The sequence below is a fragment of the Diabrotica virgifera genome, chromosome 3 (genome assembly GCF_917563875.1).
Source record: "Diabrotica virgifera virgifera chromosome 3, PGI_DIABVI_V3a".
Lineage (NCBI taxonomy): Eukaryota > Metazoa > Arthropoda > Insecta > Coleoptera > Chrysomelidae > Diabrotica > Diabrotica virgifera.
The window spans coordinates 72,849,870-72,871,790 of NC_065445.1; the positions used below are offsets into that span (position 1 = coordinate 72,849,870).

The 21,921-nt window shown below is 32.0% G+C and overlaps 1 protein-coding gene and 1 long non-coding RNA gene across 5 annotated transcripts in view; one reads left to right on the forward strand and one right to left on the reverse strand.

Moving 5' to 3' along the window:
• LOC126881126 (ubiquitin carboxyl-terminal hydrolase 47) overlaps window positions 1-21,921 on the reverse strand; it is a 138,640-nt gene that overhangs the window by 33,506 nt on the left and 83,213 nt on the right. For all 4 annotated transcript variants that reach the window (XM_050645186.1, XM_050645185.1, XM_050645187.1 and 1 more), the window contains 2 exons: window positions 19,060-19,308; window positions 4,413-4,695 (listed from right to left, as the gene is read on the reverse strand). In XM_050645186.1, the coding sequence (XP_050501143.1) occupies window positions 4,413-4,695; window positions 19,060-19,308 (532 nt within the window). The remainder of the gene's footprint in view (window positions 1-4,412; window positions 4,696-19,059; window positions 19,309-21,921) is intronic.
• Window positions 8,559-12,717, forward strand: LOC126881128 (uncharacterized). Its single transcript, XR_007696726.1, has 3 exons — window positions 8,559-8,912; window positions 9,795-9,889; window positions 10,450-12,717. It is a non-coding gene; the product is annotated as an uncharacterized LOC126881128 (long non-coding RNA).

The window sequence follows — 21,921 nt, forward strand, 5'->3', positions numbered from 1 at the left end:
GCTCCTTCCAATTGTAGATTCTCAGCTTCTTTATGTCTCCTAAGACTTGATCTCTCCATCTTGTTTTGGGTCTTCCCTTTGGTCTCCCTGTTGTTGGTCTCCAGCCAGTTACTCGCTTTAGCGTAGAGTCTGGGTTAGCTCTTTCTGTGTGTCCCAGCCACCTGAGCCTCTGCGCCTTCACGAACTTGATTATGTCTTCACCCTGGATGACTTCTTTAATTTCTTCATTTGTTAATCTTCTAAATTCGCCTACACTTATCCTCACCGGTCCCATTATTCGTCGAATTATCTTTCTCTCTAAGATTTCTAATCTCATTTCATCTTTTTGTGTTAGGCACATCGTCTCTGCACCATAGGTGATCACTGGCCTGATTGCAGTCTTGTAAATTTTTAATTTGGTTGTTTTACTAATGTGTTTTTCTTTCAAGAATTTTTGGTAGTTCCAATAGGTTTTATTACCCAGTAGGATGCGTTCATTTATTTCATCCGTTCTATCATTTCTGCCATTCACCATCACTCCCAGATATTTGAAACGGTGTACTCTTTCAAATGTATATGCTCCAAGCTTAATTTCTTTCTCGATGTTCGTATTCTCTCTTGAGCACTTGAGGTATTTCGTTTTGCTTTGGTTTATTACTAGCCCTCTCTTCTTTGCTTCTTTATCTAATATTAATATTATATTAGATAATATATAATATTATATAATTTTGGCTGCTCTTACTGCACCCTCTATGGCAATGTTAAATAATGTTGTTGATAGGGAGTCTCCCTGTCTGACACCTACCTCCATTTGTACTTCATCTGACGGGCCTTCCCTTGTTAAGATTCGTGCTTTGGATTCCTTCATCGTCATTTTCGTGAGACTTACTAGTTTTTCTTGAATGCCTAGTTGCTTCATATCATTAATTAGCTCCTCCCTTATTACACTGTCAAAGGCTTGCTTGTAGTCAATAAATAGTATATGTAGATCTATTCCATGCTCGTAACTTTTTTCGACGATTTGCGTTACAATGTGTATTGCATCTATTGTTGACTTACCTTCTCTGAATCCATGTTGGTATTCACCTATTTTTGTTCTTGTTTCTTTTTCTATTCTTTGTCTGATCAAATTAGTTAATATTTTGTACATTGTATTTAATAGCGTGATTCCCCTGTAGTTAGTGCAATTCCAGTCGTTCGGCATGCGTTCTTCTTCCCATATTCGTTCTATCAGCTTGTGGATTCTGTGGGCCAGTTCCTCTCCCCCTTTCTTGAAGAACTCATTTATAATGTCGTCTGGTCCTGCTGCTTTCCTTGTCTTTAATCTGTTTATGGTCGCCAATGCTTCGTTGTATGAGGGAGGCTCTGATTGTTCTTCATTCCTATTTACTGTTTGTTCTTCATTTTCTGCATTTTCAGCATCGCCTTTCTTTTTGAACAATTCTCTATAGTGTGTTTCCCATTCCTTTTTTCCAATATTTGCCGGAATCTTTTTCTTATTCTGTGCTTTTATGTGTTTATATAGTCTTGCATTATCGTTACTATTAGCTTCGAGTTCCAGCAGTAAGTCTTCAATCCATTTCTTCTTTTTAGTTCTGCAACATTTGTCTGACTCTTTCTTTTTCTCTTTATAGTGTAGGAGATCTTCTTGTTTCCCTGTGGCCAACCACCTGTGTCTTGCTTGGTCCTTGCCTTTACTAGCTTGCTCGCATTCTTCATCGTACCAATCTTTTCTTTTATTGTCGTTCATTAGTCCTATCGTCTCCTCTGCTGCTGTTAAAATACTATCTTTTATATCTTCCCATGTTTCATCTATGTCCGATGGTTTTAGAACTAGTAGTTTTTCTTCCAACTTAGTGCAGAATTTTCTGTTTGCATTATCTGTGTTTAGTTTTGACCTATTCCACCTCTTTCTTTTCTTTCTGTCGTTTTTGTCTTTAAGTATCTTCAATTTCATGTCGCCTATCACCAAAATGTGATCCGAATCAGCATTGGCTCCCCTGTAGGACCTCACATTCTGTACAATTGTTCTCCATTTTTTTAAAATTAGGATGTGGTCTATTTGGTTTCCGTCTGTCGTTCCAGGTATTAGCCACGTTACTTTGTGCTCTTTTTTGTGCTTGAATTGGGTGCTAATAATAAAAGTATTGGTTGCTGCTGCTAGATTACATATTCTCCTGCCATTGTTGTTCGTATTTTGATGGATCGTTTCTTTTCCTGCGATTTCTCTGTTCGTGTCTTCTTTCCCTATCTTTGCGTTAAAGTCTCTTAATAGGATTAGTATGTCGTTCTTTGGTATTTCTTCGTACAATTCTTCAAGTTTCTCATAGAATTCATTCTTTTCTTCTTCGGGAGCATTCTCATATATATTAACAAATGTTAAATTTGCTTGTTTATTTTTCATTCTTATATATGATATTCTTCCATCAACCGCTTTAAAGTTAATAATCTTGTCTCTTACGCTATTATTAACTAGAAAGGCGGTTCCATTGCGACCCTGTTTGCTTTCTCCTGCGTAGTACATTGTGTGGTTTCTTCTATTGATCATCCCTTCTCCTGCCCACCTTATTTCTTGTAGCGCTAGTATTTCCATCCTGTATTTTGTCATTTCTTTTGCCAACTCTTCCATTTTGCCTGGTCTTAGAAGTGTTTTAATGTTCCACGTTCCTATTCTTATTTTCCTGTTTTTGTCTTTTATTTTATTTGTTTTTGTTTTGTTTTTGCGTCTTTTCTTACAAAATATTTTCATGTCCGTATTCATTGCCAACTCCGTTATACTGTCGCCGCCTTTTGTTATATGTTTTGTTAGTTTTTTGACGTCATTTTTATCAATTTTCCGCGTGGATCTATATCATCAGATAGGGGGGATCTGTCGTTTATTGTCCTAGCGTTACTCTTCTTCTCTTCCGGTTTCCTCCAGTAATTTACATCCATGCCTTCTAGTTGCTCCAGTGAGAAGAGTTCACCATTTATCCATAATTTGTTGTATTTTAGTGCGGCTGTGTGTCCTTCCTGGCGTACCATTTTCATGTGCTGGAGAAGATGCTTCCTTTCTTGTAGTATTTTTTTCGGGAAGTCCTCATTGATATATATTTTAGTTCCTCTTAGGTTTTTAGCAGCCTTCAGAATTTCCATTCTCGTAGATTCCTTTTTCATTTCTAATAAGATGGGTCTGGGTACATTTTGGGGATCACCTTGTCTACCTATTCTTCTCATCTCTACCAGTTCTTCATCTAGGTTTGGTTGTACGTCGATTTTTTTCATTATCCCCTTTATCTTATTTATCATCTCTTGTTCGCTTTCTGTTTGGTTTTCTTCGACCCCCTGTATTATTATGTTTTTTCTTCCGGCTTGTCTTTCCAGTAATTCGATTCTAACTTCTTGTTCCGTGATTTTAGTTCTCATTGCTTGGTTATCTGCTTTCAACTGCTCGTTTTCTTTATTTAATTTATCCAGGTCTACTTGCATTTTATCTATTTTGCTTTCGATTCTTACATTTCTTTCATCTATTCTCTCTAATTTTTCTAATATCTGCTCCATTGTACCGCTGTAAGGGGGGTCAGCCCAATCGACTTGGCGGAGCGTCAACCCTTCTCAGCACTTTGGAGTTTTACTCAGATATAGATTTTCGTATTAATGTTTCGGCTTTATTGCAGAAATTTTTCAATAGCCGGCAACGTCGCTTTTATTTTCGACGGAACTTCACCTCTTATCGGAATGTTTTTGTCTGTTGTTTATCAATTGTTTGAGAGGTTATTATGCTTTTTGCAATGCTTACTCACTAGTTTCTGCTGAATTTTGACGAACTATTTTTATCGGGAGCACTGTCGTCTGTCTAAATTCACTATAGTTTGTTTGTATTAGTTTATTTTTCACTTTGTTACACTAAATTTTTATATTTTAATACGGAACGTATTTTGACAGTATCGTTCAAGTTCAAGCCTCGACGCCAAGTCCGGGCATTTAAAATAGCAGTTTCATTTTCAACTTCAAATGTCTCAAAAACTAATTGACTTTAACGTTACGAATGAAGAGTGTATTATTTACATAGAAAGTATTGGAGAATAATCGAAATATTGCGATTAAATAGCAATTCCGCCAGTGGCGTAGAATTTCGGAAGGGTAAAGCATTCACTGTCCCCTGTCGTACGCCTCTGGTAGTAGCCAGAAACGTTTATTTATCATAATTTAGTAGGATGTACAGCACCTACATTTTCTGCCAACTGCCAAGTAGGTATGACAAGGATCAAATAGTTTTAAAGTACTGGGTAAAAATAGCTATTACATTTTTAAATAAAACACCCTGTAACTCAGTAACGAGCCACATTTTATTTAAGTGATTTGGGTTAAGTCTTAATATTTTGAGGTCTAGAATCTACAACTCAGAGATTGGACATTCTTAATGAATCACCCTGTATAACTAATCAACGTACCTGGTTCCTTAATTTCTAACATCCATTCGGTAAACTGACTAACATAATTCTTCATTCTATTTACAATATCACAGAATTTGATTTCGTCAGACTCAAAACTACTATCGATACATTCGTGTTTTCTATTGTACATTACCAAACGACAATCCCCCAAGTTCACTTGCGTAGAATTCAAATTGAAACGTTGGTACGCCTCTTTTGCCGCCTCTTCTAACGACGAGTCATAGAATACGTGTAGTTTTATTTCTGATAAAGTGTTTGATCTGGGATTATCGCAGAACACCTACCGAAAGAGAAAAGCGTTAAACAGATAGATGGTGCTTAAGAGGAAACAGTAGCGATCAACAGGTAGCGAAAACGCGTTCCAAGACTGTGGCTGTAATTTTGAATATTTTTTCGAGATATTTGGCACACGTATTCGTAATATAATAAAGAATGGCGGTACAGAGCCCAATTTGAAAAATATATTAATATGTCGAAATTACTCTGTAATTAAATACAATATTAAAAAAAACGAGCCTGTACCGCCATTAAGAAGAACAAAAAAATACACTTTCTTCAAATAAACTTTTTTATCCGATGCCTAGATTTTGTGTCATTTTGGAACTACTAAAATTTTTTATTTCATTAGTAGTTCCAAAATGACACAAAATCTAGGCATCGGATAAAAAAGTTTATTTGAAGAAAGTGTATTTTTTTGTTCTTCTTAATGGCGGTACATGCTCGATTTTTTAATATTGAATTTAATTACAGAGTAATTTCCACATATTAATATATTTTTCAAATTGGGCTCTGTACCGCCATTCTTTATTATATTACGAATACGTGTGCCAAATATCTCGAAAAAATATTCAAAATTACAGCCGCAATCTTGGAACGCCTTTTTGCTACCTCTTGATCGCTACTGTTTCCTCTTAATATAACTTATTGCCAAAATATCGATTTAAATCAAAATCAATTTAAGGGACACCGCACACATCTTATGAAAATGTAATGTCATAGTCCTGGATCCCGCGTACCAAATAAAAGATTATTAATAGCAAGATGAAAATTTATTCATAGCTTAACAGCGCACATACGTCGATTTAATGAATTTACGCGGCCAAAATTATTTTACAGCATATTTCTACTAAACCTGGTACAAATCAAAGAAAAATATTGTGTTTTAAAAATTGACTTATTTTTCATAGAAAAAATCAAAATTTAAAATTAATACAAAACATGCAGGTTTTTACTTATACCTCAGTCGGTATCTGACATATCGGACTCAGTATTTGGGGTCACCCGGTAGGTAACAGCATTCGAAATGTTTCAGAACAAAATGAGCCTGGTTTAATCCTTTTCTGTAGACGTTTTTTGCTGCTTAAAATTGTTAATAGTGGGTCAGAAGTTAAAAGAAGTTTAATTTCCTGTACGCATCTCTGTATTTCCTTGCACTAGCTGGGATCTCTGAGATCTCTTTTGGTATTATTAAAGCATTCCTTTTTCCACGAGCCTGTAATGTCTGTGCTGCATGAACGATAACTTCATCATCAAGCAAAGAACGTATTTCTTCTGTTTTTCTTCTTTTTCCTTTCACTGGAGTGCTCAAATAATTTAGAAAGCCGACTTGGTTCCATTTATTTCTTTTCTACCAGTTTTAAATGTTCCATCTAACCATTATTTATTTGCTTGTAGAAATACAGCACATTTTCATCAGCAGATTAAATTATCAGATATAACAGTTCAACAAGTGAATTTCCAAATATTTTAATTTGTCGTCTAGATTAGGAAAATATTGTAGCTCCATTTGGTGGCAAAGATATTTACGGAGCACTATGTTCAGTCACCAGATATAGCTAAAACAAAAAAAATCGTAACTTATTATAATTAAAACAAGTAAGAAGGTACTTTTATTTTTGTGACGTCATCCTATATAGCAAAATTAAAAACCCCAGTATTTCGGGTATCCGCAGCTAAATTGTACGCCATTAATTAGCCAAATATATGCAGTATGCTATAAAATAAATAGTATTGCTCGATCGGAGGCGATAATATAACTAAATATCTTATAAACATAAAAATTAAACAGAAATGTCACTATAAAATGACTTATTTCTGACTTTCTAAAATAATATAAAATAACGGTAAACTTTCTATAAATATTTCAACAAATATTCATTATTACCTGAATTATTCGATTCCATCACAATCACTTTGAAAAATAAGGTGAATATTACAAAATGTCACAATTTTTAAAACGTTGACTACTAAGCTAAGAGAACTAAAATTCACTAACAGCTATAAGCGCGCGTATTCGCACGTGCACACGTGCGCGGTGAATAGTTCTGGAGCAGGGATAGTAAGTTTTTGTTAAGACAAACCAAAATGTGTCTCTAGGACGTGTTTTGAATTTTTTACGTCACTTTTGAAATTTGACTTTTGGCCAGCTAATTATTTAAAATCAACGTATGTGCGGCGTCGACTTGGACAAACTTTGATGTGTGGGAACACTGAAACAGGGGAATTAGGCTATTGATTATGTATTTCAGATAGGAACTACAACGTTAACGGAGTTTTATTGTTTCATATAGTCAATGGACCTCTAAATATGAAAAATCCGCGGAGTGCTACCATTTAAAGGGGTGCGTTTTTGAGAAATTGCTGAATTAGTCCCTAGGCACAGGGCGAATTAGGGTGAGTTCTATACACATTTGGTACCAACACGTCTTCAGGAAAATTGTTCCAGGTTAAATTTACTATCGAAACATCACATTTTAAAGTTAAAAATAATTTTTTTTACAAAAATATATTCAAAAGAAAAGCAAGAGAAAAACACGAAAGATAGCAATTTTGTTTTTTGCCCCATAACTTTTTTCCATGGGGATATCGGTATAGGCATTGCTTCAGCGAAAAATAACGTTCATCCCTCCTCTTTAAAATGACGTTTAGTAAACGTCTCTATGATTTACAGGTTCCAAAATATAATTTTTCAAAATTCGCCACTTACGGCGATTTTGGCCCATTTTCGTTGTTACTTCTCAAATATTGTCCTGTAACTTTTTTCTGCGTAGCTTTAGGTATATGCAATGTTACATTTTACAGGAAGAAAAGTCAATTACCTTTAAAATGGTTTATTGTAGAAGGCTGTATGGCTATTTTTAAGCAAGATATGGTTGTTCAAACAATGAATTTTGATATACTTTTCGATTATTTTTAAATTTCTCATTATAACTTTTTATATTGTATATTTAGGTATATAAATTGTACAAATAAAAAGAAAGCTTATTTTCTTTAATTTAAAATGGTGTATTGTAAAAAATTCTAGGACTATTTTTAAGCAAGATAATGCTTCTTCAAAATTTAACATACACATACAATAGATCCCAATAAAGTGGAACCATATGGAAAACTTTTTTATTATTAACTTTATGAAACAAATATATTCTTTATAAAATACTCTGCATAGTTTAAAACCTAAGATGCAATCATCAGATATAACATTTTATCAATAGTGTATGAGGTATGTTAAAAAATATGAATTTCGCTCAAGAGTAAAGTACTTTTATATTTCACAATATCGAAAAGTGTTATTATGAAAAGTTATTTGGAATTAAAAATTATGTTATAATATGCAATTATATTCTTTTAATTAAAAAAAAATTCAAACTTTTCTCAAATTACGGATACCATTGGATATTTTACGGATATCTAGTTTAAAAATTAATAGTCCTAAATTTTTTTGCAATACACCATTTTAAAGTAAAGAAAATAGGCTTGTTTGTATTCCTTAATATATGTACCTAAATGTTCAAGAAAAAAAGTCATAATGAGAAATTTAAAAAATAGTCATTAAAAATATCAAAAATTATAAAAAGTATAAAACCTTGAAACAGCATAACTTGCTTAAAATAGAGCCATATAATCTTTTACAATACACCATTTTAACGGTAATTGACTTTTCTTTCTACTAAATGTACCATTGCATATACCTAGAAATGCGTAGAAAAAAGTTACAGAACAATGTTTGCGAAATAATGGGAAAAATGTCCCAAAAATGCTGTGAGCGGCTAATTTTGAAAAATTCTATTTCGTAAACTGTAAATCCTAGAGACTTTTACCAGATTTAGTTTTAAGGAGGAAGAATGGAAGTTAGTTTTCACTGAAGCAATGCCTATACCATAGAGAAATAAAAAAAAGAGAGACGTCAAAGGATAGGGAATAACTGGCACAATCTTTCTGCGCAGGTAAGTAGCACATAGGGGCGCTGCTGTTTCTGAAACTAAAATTTACCCATGGTACAATAAAGTATTTTGATTGTACCGTGAAGAAAATTTACATTTTTGACAATTGACATTGACTTTGTGTTTTTAGGACGCCATTTTGTTGTGAAAATTTGCAATTTCCCGGCCCGGCATAAATAGATAATTTGGCGGTTTGTACATGGTTTGTACTGAATACTACTGAACTGAACATATTTTCATTACTGGATAGTGCCGGAATTGCTGAAATTGAATATCGGTAGGTGAAAATACAATTTTTTATATATTATATAATCGCCTTTTTCTTTATCGTAACATATCTTCCTTCAAGCCTCTTTCTCTATATGTATAGTTTCCCATTTCCCTATGAATTTCTTCTATCCAGCTTTTCGTAGGTAATCTGTCGTCTTCCGTACGTTGTAGTGGCTTAAAACATCTTAGTTGCTTTGTTTTTATATTGTTAATTATTGTATGAATTGTATTGTATATCGTATCCATTATCTCCAATATTCTTGTATTTCTGATTTTATGTATTCTTGATATACGAGCAGCTCTTCTCCAGAAGTCCATTTCAGTTTCCCTGAGCATCTTTTCGGATTTTTCTTTTAGTGGTCAAAATTCGCTGCTATATGTTACAATGCTGTTATAGATGTTATGTTTATTTTCTTTGGAGATACTTTTGGTCCCATAGGATTGTGTTTAATAATGCCATAGCTTTCCTTCCTTGCGTGCACTTTTCTTGGCTATTGTTGTCCAATGTTCCATCTTGTGTAATTTTAAGACCCAAGTATTTATATTCCTGATAGTGATTAATAGTTATTTCATTTTCCAACGATAGATCCTGCTGTATACCTCCAACACACATATATTCCGTTTTGTTGGTATTAATTTCCAAACCCCAGTGCAGGTACTCTTCTAAGATTTTGTGTGTCATATAATATTCAATATCGTTATAACCCTAGGCCGTAAGAATCTGATCATACGCAAAACATAGAGTGTATAGCATGTTATCATCAGTTTTATTTATTGACTTCTTAATTCATACCATTCAAGTTTAAATTATAGGTCTCTATGCATACCATATCTCTTTATTGATTTTTAGTTTTCATTAAAAGAAAATTGATTTGTTTTTTCGTTCTAGGATTGGGAGTATAGACAGACTCGACAAAGACATCAACTTTTGAAAAGGATAATTACGAAGTACAGCAACATTGAAGATAACATTAATGTCATTAGGTGGGTAAATAATTATTTTATTTATAATAAATATTTTTACTTTAATCCACAGAGACATAAGATAAAAAAGAACTTTGTTGGTAGGTAGGTATATGACAAATATTTTGTGTTTTATGGACCTCGATAACTAAAATCTCTGTTTCCTGCAGTGGGTTCGGTGGACTTTTTAAATTAATAACTATGTCCAAAAATGTACCCTTAAAATGGTGGTCAATAAATTTTAATATTTATTGTAAAAAATTAACATACAACCAAATTTTTAAATTACATTCATGTGGTGTTTACAACAAATCAAAATTGCTTTCTTTTATGAGTTAATTTCTCAAAAACTATGATGTGATTAATTACTGCATTCTACTAAAAGTAATGTTAATTCAATATTTTTCAGTAATTAATATTATTTTTTTCTTAGTTGCAAAATGCTATTTGTGTATTCTTAGAAATACTTTTACAAATTTAATAACAAAATCACTTTACATTTTGAGTTAGTTCAACTCCCTAACCTCGATATTCACGCTCTATAAGCATTATATTAAAATTGCCTTCTGTTTTATTTTCAGGAACTTGGAATTACAGAGAAGTGATATAGACTAATCATCATCATCATCAGCCCCTCTAGATCCACTGCTGGACATAGGTCTCCCATGTTTGTAGACAAGTAGACTAATAGAATAACAAGTATAGTGTAAGTACATGTAAGTAGGTAGGTTAACACCTTGGCTACCGTGTGAGATGCCAGCATTTCACACAAAATATTGACTGTAATACCGTGTGAGACGCTGGCTTCCATTGTTATTAAATGATTTAAAATGCTCTAAAGCGAGAGTTTTTAGTTTCTCATATTGGTTTCAAAATAAGGATAAAATGGTACAAAATTACAGGTTATTAGTTTAAGTGATCGCTAACCAAGGTGTTAAACGTTAATAAAGGTAGTTATATTGTATGTAGGTACAGTTGAGTCCATGGTTCTCATTAATACCTGGAGAGATAAAACACATACTTGTTACTTAGCACCATTGTGTTCCACACATGACACTAAAGACAAACCAGCTACTGCCTGTTATTAAGTAAACATACATGTTATTTTTAGATTCAGTACATCGAAAAAATAGAGGTGCAAAAAAGACGCTTGGGGACGTTTTCAGATTTAAGTACAATTTGCAACATTTCTGGTTTGTTTATTGTTTGTTTTTCACAACTAATTTTATTTTGGCATTAATTTACATACAAAGTTCACCTCATTCACAGAGATTGTCATAACCACTTTCTGCCAATGGACTCAACTGTAAAATTAGTTTATCATTTTATAGTGTAAATACAAATAAAAAACTAGTATTGTAACAAAAGTCAGTGTTTTGTAAGTAGGTAGGTTAAATATCAATAAAGGTTCTGTTTAGTTACAATTTATAGTGGTTATATTGTATGTAGGTAATATTAGTTTATCATTTTGCAATGTCAAATTCTAAATCCAAACCCAGTAAATATGTTCACGGATTTTTAGCTTTCTATTGTAATAACAAGTATTTTCATCCTGTCACAGACCCAGAGTATACAAATAAAAAGTTTTTTAGATTTCCAGATAAAGATTTAAAAAGACGTCATGACTGGTTTAAAATTATTGGTATTGAATTTACTGAAACTAGGTGTTATTTATGTGAAGATCATTTTGAGGAAACACAATTTACAAGCAGTTTAAAAACAAAACTATTAAATAATGCAGTGCCCTCCAAAATAATTCACATATCCAATGTCCATGATCAACTTTTGCCTATACCTGCACATTCTTCTGATGAAATCTCTGTTTCAAATGTACACATTTTTAGTAACAAAGAAATAGTTCCTCCATTAATAACCCAGTCAAGAATAAACGCTCAATTTCCAGTCAGCATGATAATGAGTATAGTATTACGCCTAATTTAGACCTAAACACCTAAACATATTACACCTAAACATTAGAAAAAAAGCCGCAACTCGATAAAACTGCCTTGTCGAAAAAACACTAAGAGCCGAAAAGTTTTAAAAATATTGAATTTAACTAATGGTATCACCATAATAATTTCATTGGAACGTACACAAGAGTTTGGGGGGTTTAAGGGAACAAAACCCCCATAAAATTTTTATGGGGTACACAAATTTCACAATAATTTTTCTTTAAGATATTCCTGCCATAAAAATGCCACATGTCCATTTTCAATAAAAAATCTCTAATAGTTTTCAATATATTCGAAAAAATCGATTTTCATTTTGTAACTTCAAAGGGCTGTAACTTTTTTTATGTGTATATTTGTAATAAGGTAAGTTAGGTTCATTCAAACTATTTTTGGTCAAAGAATAGGTGATTTAGTTTATGACCTGTATTTTTGTTACACTCTGTATATATGTATGCTATTTTTCTAAAAAGTTCTGAGGGAAATGTAGAATAACTTATAAGGTTTTTTTAGGCTACTAGACAAATTTGTAATATATATCTGCATTTTGTAAAAGATAAGATAATTAAAGAATAAAGAGCGGGGACATGCATGCATTTTGTGTTGATCTGTGTTTTACATCATTATTTCAAAACAATTTTACTGCATAGATTTTCTTATTTTGTTTTATCAGCACTCCATACATGCATGCGAAGTGGGGGGTCCCCGTGAGGATTAATAAAAATATAATATATGTAGTTTTTTTCCCAGTGTTTATATTATTTTCTATTTTTCTGAAAGTTCTGAAAAAAAATATTTTTCTTTAGATATTTTTAGGCTACTAATCAAACTAGTAATATCTGCATTTTGTAAAATATAAGATGAATAAAGAGGTCGCCGTGAAGATTAATAAAAATAAAATGTGTGTAGTTTTTTTCCCAGTGTTTATTCCCATGTTTTACGAAGATCTATTTACAAAACCAACATAACTGTATTTTTAATATTTTTTCTGTAATTTTTTTGTGTAAAAATATAATTTCTATGAAAAAATTTAAAATTTTAATATTATTTATGACATAAATAAAATAATGTGTAAATAATATTACAATTTCCAAATTATTTCATAGAAATTAGGTTTTTACACTAAAACATTAAAGAAAACTTAAAAATACAGTTATTTTGTTTTTGTAAATAGATCTTCATAGCTAAGTGAAATCTAAAATAATTTTAAATATCCCGCCACGCCCGCTTTTAGCCGTGTAGTTCGGTAAGTAGTTCATCGAGTCGCTAGCGTCTAGTGTGACAATCAAATGTATGCAACCAAGCACTCTCTTCTCTTTTTATTTCTCTATGGCCTATACCTATATCTCCGTGGAAAAAAGTTATAGGGCAAAAAACAAAATTGCTTTCTTTCGTGTTTTTTTCTTGCTTTTCTTTTGAATATATTTTTGTAAAGAAAAATATTTTTGACTTTAAAATGTGATATTTCGTTAGTAAATTTAACCTGGAACAATAAGTGCGTTCGCGGGTACAGTTGACAAATTGTCGCCGACAATTTCTAACCTCACTTAATATAAATAATACCGTTAATAGACAGATATACAAGGTATATTTACTTTTAATTAATATTAATAAATAATTATTAAATTATACTAGGTAAATATACCTTGTATATTTATCTATTAACGATATTATTTATATCATTTTAAAGTGCGCATGCGTTTTGCTGCTAATTTGTCGCCGACTAGTCGTCGACAGGCACCCGCGAACGCACTTAATTTACCTGTAGATGTTTTTGTACCAAAAGTGCATAGAACTCACCCTAATTCACCCTGTGCCTAGGGACTAATTCACCCCTTTCTCAAAAACGCACCCATTTAAATGGTAGCACTCCGCGGTTTTTTCAAATTTAGAGGTCCATTGACCATATGAGATAATAAAATCCCGTTAACGTTGTAGTTCCTTTTAGCACTCTTATTTTGAACATAATCAATAGCCTAAATTTACATAACCAATAGTCTTTAATTGTGGAAAGTGATAAACGTGTCATCCTGACAAGTTTATGATTGTGAAAAATAGCAGGCTGTTTTTAAGTTTATTCAATAGCCAACGTTATAATATAAAATAAGAAAAAAATTTTGTGCTACAAAAATGTAAGGCATTTTAACCAGTCCGACACGTAGAACATGCCAAATGACAGGAATTATGTTGGTGATAAAGAGCAGTCTGATTTTTGCATGAGAGTTTAATCAAAGGTTAAAAAATCAATTGGAAGTTCGGTCCCGACAAAATTCATGTCAAGATATAGACAGTTTCGAACGTCAGACTACGAAATCTTCCCATGAATTTTGTCGGACAGAACTTCCAATTGATTTTTCCTCCTTTCATTAAATTCTCATGCAAAATATGCTATTTATCACCAACGTAATTCCTGTCATTTGACATGTTCTACCTGTCGGATTGGTTAAAATGCCCAACATTTTTGTCAGACAAACATTTTTTCCTATATTATATAACGTGGGCTATTGAATAAACTTAAAAACAGTCCGCTATTTTTCACAATTATAAACTTAAAAAACAAGTAAAATCCTTTATAAAAGGTATATTAATTAAAATTCCCTAAATAGGGCTACATCACAAGCACTGAAACAGGGGAATCAGTTTTCAATCTGATAACAGATCATCATCAGTGCTGATGCTTTACACTCAATCAGTCATGGAAACATTGACTATTATAATTTATTAAATTAAACATGGATGCACAAGATATCACATGTGTATTATGTCCAAGGTACCTTCTGACCCCAAATTGAGTTGTTATTAACTTATTTGTATATAATTTAGTTTTTTTTATATGATAAAACAACAGCTAACTTAACTAGAAATTAATATAATGTAAATGTTAGTAAAAAAACCAAACTTTTTTACATTTTAACTGGGAAACAAAATGACTTAGGTACACTGGCGAAGCGTTCATGTGACCACCAGTTAAAAATCTTGCAAATAAATATTTTATGACGATGAATAATTCCATTTACCAATATTTTTACCAATAGAAAAATATATTATTATATTATGTGTTAATAGTACCTAATTCAGTAAATAGCCAACTACTCGTAGACACACGAAAATATTGGTGAGTTTATGTTACTCAGTTACACTTTATTGTACTCTGTTACCAGTCTCATTTGTGGTTACAATGGTTGTATCCTCGCTGTCGCTCGGGACCGGTTAGTGTCTGAAAAATTTGAAGGAGCGACGGCGTAAGCGGGCTGTGTATATCAGTAGCCCTGTTGGCAGATTTAAATTTGGTTATGATCGAAGCGAAGATATGGGATCGAAGCGGTGGAATATGCGCATTTTATCAATGAAATTCGATATTTTTAAGACATTCCAGAAGCCGCTACAGATAAAATGTTTTAACAACCCATTAATCATTCCGAATTAGTGGATGGATATTAGTACAGTTACAATAATTAAGACGATAATGATTTAATGAGTGAAATTTAAAGTTTTTTCTAATTTAATGACAAAAAAAGCAAGCTCATTAGCAGAACCCAATTAAAAATTATTTTGCACATCATATTTGAAACATTATTTGGTTGAAAAGTCTCATTTTTGTTAGCAAAAAATATATTCATTTGTCTGGACTAAATTACAGTTCTGTTTATCTTAAAAGAGATATGTTACTATTAACATTAACACAGTGTTGCCAAACTGAATTTTGTTATTTTGAGTGTAAATTTTCCCAGCGATCTCCGAGGGTATAATACAGTACCTATAAAAAGTGTGCGTGCAGTTAACCATGGATGAGTGTCGCAGCGTAATCGATCAACTACTTGAAAAGTAATTCTCCTTGTATAATTTTGAAGAAAAAAATGGAATTATTGAAAATGAAAGACCTATTTTAAACAATTTAAAAAAGGAATCAAAAAAAGTAGTTCGATATTTTAAATTTAGTTGGTACAGTGAAAATCCTTGGTTATGTGGTTTCAAAAAAAATAGACTGTATTGTTGGCCATGTCTTTTGGTTTCTACAGAAAAATGGGTGGACCAGGTTCACGACTTAAATAGTTTTAGAGTTTTAAAAAGGAGTTAAGATGTATACCCAATTTGATTCAGTTTGGCAAAACAAGAATCGAAAGTTCTCTTAACCAAGCTTTTAAAGCAAATATTGCTAAACATAATGAGTTCGTTAAAAAGATAGACAGGTATATCCTTAGCACACTTATAATAGATACCGTATGTTTTTTGATCAAACAAGAATTAGCGTTTCGTGGTCATTTTGAGGGCGACGACTCTGACAATCGAGGCAATTACAGGGAATTGTTAACATTAATTGCCAAAAAAGATCAAAAATTTTGCCAACATCTAGAACCATCAACTGTTTTTTCGACAGTTTCAAGTGATATACAAAATGATATTATTGAAGCTAATAGCCATATCTTCATTTTAAATAAGATTTTTTGCATCTGGTTTTGGTAACACTTTAGAAAAAGTCACGCGTCGCCACTGCTTAGGTACTTGTAATTAATTTTTATCAGTTTCATATTTAATATTTTTATATATTTTGTCATCCATCGACTTTAATATCTGCATGTCTGGATCAAATTTGGTACAATTCCCAACCTCATTCATTCCTTCTTTGGCAAATAATCATGAAAATACATTTTTATTCAAAAGTTTATTGCAATCAGTTTTAATACGGTTAAAAACGGAAAAAATTCTTTCGCATTTTACATTAGAAACGTAAACACAGCATTTTTTGTAAAGTTACATTGTTTAGATATTTTAGTTTTCCGTTGTTAGCTTTTACTAGCCTCACCGAATGCCAGAACTCTTCAATATTACCTGAAATACAACTTGCACTGCTGCTTGAAACAAACAAGATTGGTATGTACACCAGACTCCAGTTTCGTTTCTCTGTATTCATTATCTACGTCCTGAATCTTATTTTCGGTAATGACATTAGAAAATTGTAATAAAATGTCTGAAAATTAATTTAAAAATGTGCTAAATACTATTAAAAAACTAATTTCATTTCAGTCATAACAAAATGTTGAAATATATACCAAAAATCTACTAAAAAATATTGCCTACTGAATTTAAAAAAAAAATATATATATATATAAAAAATCTATCCAAAAAGTAGAAATCGACTGAATGTGGCAACACTGAGGGGTTACTTGGCCTAGAACACAAAATACCTTCTTTCTTTGTCCCGTGGCGATTATGATAGAAAACGATACGTCTCGACACCTCGCTTTCTGGCGATCGCTTCGAGACGAAAATTTTGATGCACGGAATACCAGTCGTATAGAAACGAGACGATTAATAGAATTCTACACCTCTCGGAATCTCTATCCTGACTCGCGCACGCAAATCGTCATTGGAAGACAGGCGGCAGCGAGGTTGGCGCAATTAGGCCAATAAATGACCGTTTTGGAGTGTAATTTTCAGGGGCAACTCCGAATTGCATGAAAATCTGGATTTAAGTTCCACTTACCTTCCACTTCAAAGTTGAAACTGTGCCGTTGGTTGCTTTTAATTGGGGGGTGACAGTCACCCCCTCTCGGGGGTGAAAAACACGTGTTTAAAATAAGCCCGGAAATTGACAAATTGACAGATTATAAGTAACTTCCATTCTATGAACTTTTTACGTAAGTCAATACTTTTCGAGTTATTCGCAACTGAAAATGTTGATTTTTGGACAAAAAAACTACGTTTTCAGACCGTTTTTCGCAAATAACTCAAAAAGTAAATATTTTATCGAAAAAAATGTTCTTATCAAAAGTGTAGCTTATAAAAAAACGAAAAAAATGGTGTATCAGTAAAGTCTATAAATTAAGCATAAAGTTGTAGCTCATTAAAAATACGTTCTTATTCGTCTAATTCCAAATCAAATAAACGCGAAATCACCGAAAAATTAAGCACTTTTCGGGAAAAGCTTATTAACATTTTTAAAGTATCTAAAAAAGCTTTACATTTGTTTTTTACAAAAGTTTCTAGCATCAAAAATAAACGAGTTACACTGAAAAAAAGTTGACCCCTGTTTTTGGTAAAAAAAAAATCGTGAAAACCTTTCTCTATTTAGCACCCTAAATAAAATTAATTGTTACCGATTTACCATTTATTTTAACTGTATGTGTATTGTTTATATCATCTGTAAGTTTGATTGGTTTAAAGTGCTTATTTTTGAAAAAATTTGGTTTTATAGTAAAAAAAAATTTCTAAAAATTTTTGAAAAATTTCCTTTTTTCAAAATAACTTAAAAAGTATTAGTGATAAGAAAAATCTTGAAGAGTAAAAAATATAGGTTTTGCTATTGTAAATATGCTAGTTTCATTTTGTTTTTCCGTAAGAAAAAATTGGTTAAGATATGGCTGTTCAAAATTTGCATACACTCGTGATTAGTGACCCGTTTCCAGCTTTTTCAACTATAACCCTTTCAAAAATAAGCACTTTAAACCTTTGAGACTGACAGATCATATAAAAAATAGATAAGTAAGTAAATTGTTTGTAAAGCATTAGCAACTAATTTCATTTGGGGAGCTAAACTAGGGGAGATTTTCATGATTTTTTACCAAAAAAAGAGGGCCAACTTTATTTTGAGCGTAACTCGCTTATTTATAATGCTAGAGACATTTATAAACAATTAAAATAAAGCTTTTTATAAACACTTTAAAAAAGTTTAAATGGGGTTTTCCCGAAAAACTCTTCTTTCTTCGGTGATTTCGCGTTGAATTATTCGATTTGGAATTTGACGAATAAGAACGTATTTTTCATGAGCTACAACTTTGTTTTTACTCGATTGATAGACTTTACTGATACACTATTTTTTTTTGTCGATTTTTTATAAGCTACACTTTTGCTAAGAATATGTTTTTCCATCAAATATTTACTTTCTGAGTAATTTGCGAAAAACCGTCTGAAAAGGTAGTTTTTTTGTCGAAAAATAAACATTTTCAATCGCAAATAACTCGAAAAGTATTGACTGAACCACTTCGGTGGTGACATTGAAAATGTACAAGGTATCGCCGTATTTCCCGTTCATTTACTGGGCTAAATGATATGAAATGATTGTAATTTTGAGACGAATCTACGCAGATAAATTTTATTGCATTTGAGTAGCATTACATTTTCCATAAGATGTGTGCGGTATCTTTTCATATCAAAAATTCTTCATGTTTGCTTTTATTTTGTATCAAAATTAAATGTGACAAAAAATGGCTAAACATCTAAATTCCACAAAATAATACCAACCGATATTCGCATCATTTCGTTTTCTTTTTCCCTATTAATTCGATCTTCTTCCTCTTTCCTTAACATATCGGCCAACAATTGCTTGATATGTGGCGGAAAATCATCAAAACCCATAGCCCGAGCATTTCGATCCTTATCTATTTGTCTGTACATTAGCATATAGGCGTTTGTACTCGACGAATAGGCCCCTGAATAGTATCCCCTATGAGGGCCGCCACCATATGTTTTTCTTATATCTTCTTCGGTAATCTAAAAAAAAAAGAAAAAAATACTTAGCCATTAGTACATAAAACATTTATGTATTTTAAATTATGAAACCAAAAATAAGCCTGTCCAATTTGCATTATTAATTGTCAGTTAAGTAAGAAGTGTTCAATGTATTTCAAAAAGGATTAAACACTTTATAATTTATTCCAACATTTCAATATTTAATTTTCCATCAATCAACAACATTCACCATTTAATAGAGTCTTTGTCTTTACGACCAGCATTGTGTATAAACTGTTTCCATTTAAAATATTTAAAACAATCAAACATTTAAAACAATAATGTCATGATTCTAATATTTACCTAAAGTATCCAATTAAGTTACATTGACCAAAGACTACTCTATAGCAGCATGCACAATTACTGTTTTCATAATTATCTAACAGATATATAAAGATGTGTCAATCACTCATCACTCTATATACCTTAATCAGCCGTGTGATGGATGACCGAAGTTATCGTTAACGTAAAGTTATCCTGTAGTTATGTTATAATCCTCGAATTGGTGTGATGGATCATACTTAACTTAACTACTTGTGTTATTTCTTGACAATTCTTGAGTTATCTGATATATCAACTGTCATTTTATAACGCGACGTTAAACCTCAAGTTATGAGATAACTCTGTACTTATGTTAAGGATTGTAAGGTTAGGTTTATGTTTTAATTTGTTTTTAGATAGAAATCAAGTGAATATTTAACGTAGCACGCTGCTTCAGGTTGCCCCAGGACCTTGTGCGGCATTTTATTTTTAATAAATCAAATTTAATATCAAATATAAAGCAGCACAAAATTATCAAAAACATAGACCTAAGATAACAATTAAAAACACGTAGGTAATAAAATTAAAACAATAATAAAAATGAAAAAGAAAGCTAATAATTTAAAACTAGAATGGTAATGCATTCTAAAAAATTATGCAAAAATCAAATCCAGAGATACAAATTGAAATTTCCATTTATAAACATCAAACTCCAAGCGTTTTATACTAAATTTATAATCAAGATGCAGTGGAAATAAACAAACCAAGACGCGTTAAATGCTACTAGGAGAACGCCCGAATCGTAATTTACAATGTACCTGTATACATTGTAAATCCCAAATCATGACTTCCAAAGTTTATACATTGTAAATTATGATTCGGGAGTGCTCCTAGTAGCATTTAACGTGTCTTGGTTTGTTTATTTCTACTGCATCTTGAATGTAAATTTAGTATAAATCTACTTTTTCCGATTCACCACCGAACCACAGTGAACAGCTGTTCTGTCATCGGTAGCCGGTATGTAGGTATACCAACTTCTCGTGATTTTCTTTCTCGCTCCAACTTGTACTGATTCTACATAAGGTTCTCTTTTTAGACAACTTAATATTTTCTTCCGTCCTATAACGTCTAAGAAATAACTCATCTAATAACGGTGGATGATCCATCACACCGAATTTACATTTTATAGTTATGGAGATAGTTATATGTTATAGTTATGTTAACTTTAACGCAAACGTTAAAAATAACTTCGGTAATTCATCACACGGCTGATTATAGCTTCCTCCATCTCAACAAACAATTTATTAATATTTTTTACTTCAGCAATATATGTATACAAACATCATTTCAAATTCTTATGACCATTACGATACCACTTCATTCATATCTTTCACACACTCATAATACACTCACAATACTCTAAATTATTCATTATTTATACCTACATACAGTAGTTGTTCCAACGGATCTTTGCACAAACGTAATGATTGATTTGCAAACAAGTTAAATCAAATCATTAAGTAAAACGTACGTCGGCATGTACTGTCAATGTAATTATTAGAAAGTGGCTATTATCCCGGTGGACATATTTTATAAAGCTATTTTATTGAAGTGCCGGAACTTTTTTCACTATTGAGGAGATTGATGGACTCGGCATTAAACAGCTCAAACATCATAGCGACTATTACTAATATAAAGATAGAACGGTAATAAAATTAATTAAAAAAACAAAAGTTAAACAGTAATGTCTAAAATGAACTAATAAGTTTCCGTTCGACAGAACTATAGCCAGACTCATGTAGTACTTATAATGACAATTTGTAGGTTTTTTGAAACGAAAGGTCGGGAGTTCGAATCCTACCAGGGGCAGAAATTTTTCATTTATTATAAATTCATAAATGGAAGATAGTTTCTGTCCTTGTGGAATCGGTACTCACCGGAGGGACCGCAGACGTTCGGAAACAATTAGCGTCTCTTTGCAAAGACAATGACGTCGACTTTGCAAAGTAACAAGACACTTACTCAACAGACACACTACACATTACTCCCCTGACTTAGTGATAAGTTATACAATTACGTGGCTAAAGGTTCTAGTTCTAAACCAAAGCCAGAATCAGAGAAAAAAAAAACAATTTGTAGGTTAAAAAATATTACTTGTCTCATTAGCTTAAAAATAAATAATTACCGGAAGTAGTCAAAGAAGGGAGCAACGGTTAGTCGTTCTAACAATAATATTAGAAAGAAAAACTAAAAGTTAAATAATATGAAAGCCATTTTTTAAAACAACAAATGTCCGTGAAAATGATAAACGTCCAAATTCTTAGTAAATCATGT